The sequence below is a fragment of the Salvia splendens genome, chromosome 11, assembly GCF_004379255.2.
Source record: "Salvia splendens isolate huo1 chromosome 11, SspV2, whole genome shotgun sequence".
Taxonomy (NCBI): domain Eukaryota; kingdom Viridiplantae; phylum Streptophyta; class Magnoliopsida; order Lamiales; family Lamiaceae; genus Salvia; species Salvia splendens.
The window spans coordinates 29,556,156-29,562,970 of NC_056042.1; the positions used below are offsets into that span (position 1 = coordinate 29,556,156).

General features: G+C 37.4%; 1 protein-coding gene across 1 annotated transcript; it reads right to left on the reverse strand.

Annotated features, from left to right (window-relative positions):
• Positions 1-3,105: 3,105 nt before the first annotated feature.
• Positions 3,106-6,004, reverse strand: LOC121755335. Its single transcript, XM_042150655.1, has 6 exons — positions 5,551-6,004; positions 4,586-4,712; positions 4,036-4,166; positions 3,860-3,919; positions 3,710-3,778; positions 3,106-3,625 (listed from the first exon to the last, which is right to left on the reverse strand). The coding sequence occupies exons 1-6, from the start codon at positions 5,761-5,763 to the stop codon at positions 3,554-3,556; spliced, it is 672 nt and encodes a 223-aa protein (XP_042006589.1). The 5' UTR covers positions 5,764-6,004; the 3' UTR covers positions 3,106-3,553.
• Between the last annotated feature and the right edge of the window lie 811 nt (positions 6,005-6,815).

Consider the following 6,815-nt stretch of genomic DNA (forward strand, 5'->3'; position numbering starts at 1 on the left):
CCTTCACTGCTGATCACATTGGTGTGAGGCTGACTTTCAAAGGCTTGCCTCTTCTTCTATGCAAAACAATCCCTCTTCAAATGCTCAGGTTTCTTGCACCAATGGCAAGAACGGGTCTCTTTAGCCCCAGATGTATCAGCCTTAGACTCATCGGCTTTCTTCTTGAACTTCTTTTTGTTGAAATTCTTAATGTTGAATGATTCTGGCTGCGAATCTTGCCTTCTCACCACTTCTTTCTGCAACTCCTTGGCCATGAGCGCAGCATGAACCTCAGCAAAAGAGACCGGTTTGTCACGTCCATAGAGAATTGCATCTCTCATCTGATCATATGGGAGCCAGGTAGAGCATTGAGGACCAAGATCGTCTTGTCCTCATCACTGATCTTGACGTCAACAGCTTCAAGATTATTAATGGATTTGCTAAAATCCTCCAGCTGCTCGATGATGGATTTATCCTCTACAAAACTGTAAGAATATAGCCTCTTTTTCATGTAGAGGCGGTTGGCCAAGGACTTTTCCAAATAGACATCATCGAGCTTCTTCAAGATTGCAACGGCTGTTGTTTCTGCCTGAACTTCACGCAACACCTTATCACCAAGGCATAAGATCACGGCACTATGAGCCTTCAACTGCATCTTCTCGAGCTTCGCTTGAGCCTTCTCATCAAGTGCAGTCGCCTTCCCTTTTGCATCAGCATCAGCCGGGGCAAGCACCGCAGCAAGGCCTTGCTACACGAGAACAACTCTCATTTTCATTTTCTAGAGACCATAGTCATTCTTTCCCGTAAACTTTTCTGCCTCAAGACGTGCCGCCATTGCCACAAGTTCGACCGATCACAATCCCATCGGACGGCGCAAATTGTTGAAGATAACCTTTGAACTAGCTAACAAGAATCAAGTTGTGTGTGGAGAGTTTTTTGAGGAGAAAGATTGTCACTCTTGTTTGCCGAAAGTAAAAGAAAAATCTTATTGAAGATGATCGAAAGCTACAACTAACTCGCATACAAAGCAAAGAACTATACTACACCATTTATACTCATCAAATGCTAAGTGAATGAGTAGTTCACACTAGTTGTAACCGTTTCAAGAACTCAGCCTCTAACGACTAGTTCCTAACTAACTTTCACTACTTGATCTTGATCCGCTGCAGCTGCTACATGCCATTGTTCCCATGCACTCTCGGTTGTTTTGTTCATCCACAAAGTCTACATTTACAACAAAGATTGATTTGAAGGAGAATTGCTTCATCTTAGTGATGGATTTGCAGGTGTATTTTGACGGCCAAAATAGCTGTGAAATGACGGAGGGAGCGACGTTCTCAAGATTCTGGTCAAAGATAATGTTGAGTACAAACCCATCTCATATCGGGAGTCTGAGGGAAATTGGAAGGTGTATATAATTCCTGCCCAACCCCTATTAGTTTGAGGCCTTTTGGGAGTGACCCAAAAACAAATCCGCGCGGGCTTGACCCAAAGCGGACAATATCAAACGTCTGTTACAGTCGACAATCCGTACAAAGAAACGCTGTCCAATCCCACATCGGGAGTCGTTGTGTTGCCTATCTACCTCTCGTAGGTAATGCATAATTCTTATCCTTCTCCAATTAATGAGACACATGAGGGTCATGCGTCTCTCATTTTTTCAGAATTTAAAAAATGTACTTCCTAATTTGGGATCCTTATTTCCAAAAGAAGAATTTTGCGCCTAGTACTCTAATAGTACCATAAGTCTTATTAATCAAATAGAAGAATAAAATATGTATTCAAACAAACTTGATAATCACAATCCCAACAATACAGTAAAAGCGGCCATTTAAGCAATTAATATATTCAGTTGGAACACTACATCGAAGCAGCGTATCTAAAATCTACTACTGCTTAATGCAGTTTGGGCATTGGAAATTTGGCATTTCTCTTGTGTAGTATGAGATTTAATATTTGTATTTGTGTTCAATTGAATTGACAAGATGTTGTAAGGGATTATGGGATGAGAAAACATCAACTCAAACTCATTTAGGATTTAGTTAATGGGAGAGTTGTAGATCAAATTTGTGGGCTTGGGTTGCTAATGGGCCGAAACAAGCAATTGGAGTTTTGTTTTGGATGCATTTTATCTTACGTATAATTAGTTAGATAATAGATTCAATTAATCTCTCTCCCTACTGAGGATTATAGTATATTCTAAGTCTAATCGTATTCATTTTTATCATATATAGTGATTTTGATTATTTTCTTTTTATTAAAGATGATCAACTGTTGTTCCCCTTCTACCTCGTGATGACTTGAACCCCAATCTATAGATTAGAGGTGAAGTATCTTACCAATTGAGCTGCACTTCGTTGTCGTACCAATGGTTTTAATTTATTTCATCACAAGTCACATATCCTATCCAACACTGATTTATAGTCAAAATTTAGGCTAAAGTATTGATGTTAAGATCATGCAAAATTAAATAAGTTGAATAATATAGTATCACATAATTATTGCTATTAATTATGGATTTCATCCATGAAGAACAAGAAGTTCTCGATTGTAGTAGTTTCCCAAATAAGGCAAATGAAACTTTTATTTCACATCATTTATCCAAATAGTTTTTTAATCATATAAAAGCATCTCTAAGAAAAAAGGCATATGAAAAAGTAAAAATCAATAACTTTATATTTACCTTTATTTTATAAAACTCTTCCAATAAAAAGAGTACTGTTTTAGAAAGTATTATTCATTCTTTAATTTAAAAAGATATACGAAGTATTTATCTCTTCTCTACACAAAAAGTATTTTTATATACTCTTTTCAATTTACGTTCTTTCTTGGAATGCATTACTATTAAAAATATATATTTACTTAAATTAAATAAATAAAATTATACCTGATCAATTTCCCTCTTAGCCTTTTTGAGATGTTCTTATTAAAAAAGTAAAAATAGAATTACTTTTACATTTTTGGAAAATAAAAAAGTTAAAAAAGCACGCAAAATGAGAATAGAATGTGACATTATCCCATATTAATATTTGAGCTAATCACCCCATGGATTTTGATTTTTGAGCCTTGTGTAACTTAGGATTCCAGAAGATATTAATTAATGAGTGTAACGCTCCAGTCTCCACATACAGACAATACTATAATTAATATTTTGAATTTTGTGATATGCTTTCATACAACCAAAAGTAAGAGCCTAATGAAGACCATCTGGTAAAGTGACATGTGGATTACAAACACACCACTGCCAAGAAAATTCCCCTGAATCTCTCTCTCTCTCACACTGTAATAAGCTTTGACAGAATATACACACACTAGAGAGATAACAATAGGTCCATTCAAAGGGTTAAGGTGTTATCTGTGGGTGGGGGCCTATACAGGCTCGACAAAAAGTCCCCACTTTTGGTTTGGGATATGGCCTCTTTCTTAGGACTCTGAGTCAAGTCAGTTCCGACGCATATATCTACACAGATCTTTATCTACACACCATTACTAAACATATACATTCCATTCCCACAAGTTTTTTTAAGGTATTGCCACTTTGTTAGGGTCAGCCCGCATCCAATCCGAACCATCATCATTTGCACACTGTCTTCAGTCTCTTTGCTGCCTTCACGAACCCTGCAATCACTTGAAGCTCGTCCAGTTGCTGCACCCAACATAAAGATTCAATCAGCAATCGCAATGTATGTGCAGAAGACCTTGTGCATACATACACCAAGTATCGACGAACCTGTGAAACAAAATGCCTCTCGACAACGTCGATCAGTTGCTCCTTAGAAGGGTTAGGATTTGTATCCACCTAAAGTCGAACCAATTAGATTAATGAACTAACTGTGCCAAAAATTAAACTGTAATCAAGAAGTAGTATAAAGCAACTTACAAGGTTAAAATGCAATGCATATCTCCATAGCGCAGCCATCTCGAGTTTGCTGAGATCAACCTGAGGTATTTAGATATGGTTGATTGTGAATGAGATAAAAAGCAAACAGCAAAGCTGATTCAGCTTTATATTATTATCAAGAGAAAGATGAATGAAAAAGGGAAAGGTTTTCTCACCGCGGACACTTTTGCTGTAGAAACAGAATCCTTCAGCTGAGAGTCGGAGGAGAGAGACCGGCGGAGAGTCCTGTTAGACGAACGGTGCATACGATGCCTCGACCTATGGGACTTATGAGCATCGTCGAACGCTAAAAAAATTGCAATACAACATACAATCAGATCACATTAATGGATAAATACAAGGTCTTACAGAAATGGAGGGAAAGTACTATAAGAAAAGTGATAAAGAAATGTAAAGAATCCAATGTAACTTTCACAAGAAAAATAAAAGCTATTTAATCATCAGGCAGCAGGCGTGACATTCACAATACTTTTTCCTTATCTTCAAACATAAAGCATTATTACTGCTTCTATTTTGTAGCATCTCCAACACAAACAATCAATTTGGACATATAAAACAAGAATAGGAATCATTTGCATTTTAGGACAAGATAAGCTCTTATCTGATTTAGCAAGCTCTTATCTGATTTAGCAGAAAGAGGACCTCATATAGTCAGTGTCACATGCAAAATTAACTAAAACAGATAAAACTATTAACAAGCCTTACCAATATCCGAGCCATTCCACTGCTCGTGTTCGATTTCAAGGTAGTCATCTTCCTCGTTCCCCGTAGGAGGTTCAAGAACACTTAGAGCATTCCTTTGCAGCTTCACCTCAATACCATTAGTGAGGACCTGCACATCCATCATCAAGCAACCCATCAAAAAACTAATCATTCAATCCCATAGCTATCCTTTTCAAGCATCTTCAATCTCTTCTTTAGAAGATTATGAATTTCTAAAATATTAAGTTCCTCACAAGGGATAATTCCTAATACAGAGGCCAACTATTTCCTCCAAGAATATCTAAAAAGATGAGATAGAATCTGTTGAATTGCGAACTATCAAAATTCTACAGTTGTGATACAGAAATATTCATAAATAAATGCAAAACTAACAATGCAGTGTTCTAATCAGTCACGGGAAGCATCCAGTTAAATCACAATATTCGCTAAATTCATAAGACAATCAAACGAAAAGGACATCCATATGTGATAAAGTTGATTTGCAAAAACAAAAACTTATAGAAAGTGATCTTATACACTGACAAAGAATCAAAAGGGGAAACCGAAGCAAAAAAATTTACTACTCAATGGGTAAAATTAAAGTGAAATAGCAATCACATTATGAAAACAAGAGTAATCAAATCAGATCTACTACAAGAATCCCTCATGCAAAAAAAGGGATCCACTATCACCATTTCTCAAACAACACTGAGATAATAAATTTCAAAGTCAATTCAGCATTTTAGGAATATTAATTACTCAAGTAAGCTTCAAAAAGAGCATTAAAAATTGCCAAATTTTCAACTTTTCGAGTCCCATAATCAACGCAGAGCCATTCCACCTCAAACAAGTAAGACCCAAAACACATTGCTCCACTAAGCAACCGAAGAATTCCAAAATTGACTGACAAAAAAGCGAAAAAAAAATTTAATTTTAGATTTAATTCTAGTATTGGTGCTGAACTTTACCAGCCAATGCCATCCACCGAGGCCAACAGCTTTCTTGACGACGCCCTGAAGCCCCACCAGCACCGACTTTGTGCGATTGTTGCCTGTGACAACAACCTTGGTGTGGCGCGGCAAAACAGAAAGCTCCTCCTCTGAGCTTTCTCCGCAGCTGTGCAGATGCGATGAGTGAGGAGAGAATCCGCCATTGCTCACCACTGCAGCAGCTTCCAGCATTTTACAACTTCTCCTGCGAATTTACAAGCAAAATGAACTCAATTCCTGAGCCTTAAGTGTTGAAATGAGGCTCTGTGGGAGGGCAATTCATTGGATGGTGAAGCCTCTTTGGGCTTCTGGATGAATGGCGCTGGCAATTCAGGAAGAATTTGGGTTTTTTTAGGAGAGAGAAAACACAGCGTGACTGGAGATGAGAGAAGATGAGAGAGAGAGAGAGAGTGTACGTTTGTGTTTTCTTGCTGCGCTTTTGTTTAACTTTAATTATTATGTGTGAGAGCTGTGAATCCCGATGGACTGGAATGGACGAATGAGAGATCGGCACGTAGTAATAATGGCTCACCAATCATGCAGATGACTTACTACCTTAGTCCCCAATTAATTGTCACTCTTTGACCGGGCACAAGTTTTAAGAAACGTAAATAAAAGTTGGTTAAAAAAGCTAGTGGAATGTGAGACCCACTTTTATATATTGATTTTATAATAAAATGTGAGTGAAGTGAGTTAATGGAATATGTGACATACTTAATATTTTATGATAAAAATGAAGTGGGACAATTATTGAATTATAGATCGAATGGGAAAAAGTGATAATTAATGGGGGATGGAGGAAGTATTTCTTAGTTGGGTATTGGGTTGACTCTTTGACTTGGTGGAGTTACTAGTTTACTATATTGTCCTTCGCTTGATAGATTACTTAGTTAGGGCATTCACATTGGGGCATCCCTTCGCTTAATAGATTACTTACTTAGGGCATCCATAGTGGGGCGCCCTAAGGGGCGCCCTAAAGCCTGCCCTATGCACCGCCACGTCAGCATTTTATCCTCTCGCCCTTCCACCTGCAGTGGGACGCCCCTTAGGGCGCTCCTATAGGTTTTACTATTGTTTTGTTAATTAATTTAAATATTTTCAAATATATAAATGCAAACTAATTAAAAACACAACGATTAAATAGAAACGGCAAATAAGACATTGATTAAAAAAAAGTTACAATGGTTATAAATAATAAAAAATTGACTATTCTACAAAAGCCCTAACTTCCGGTGCAACTCATT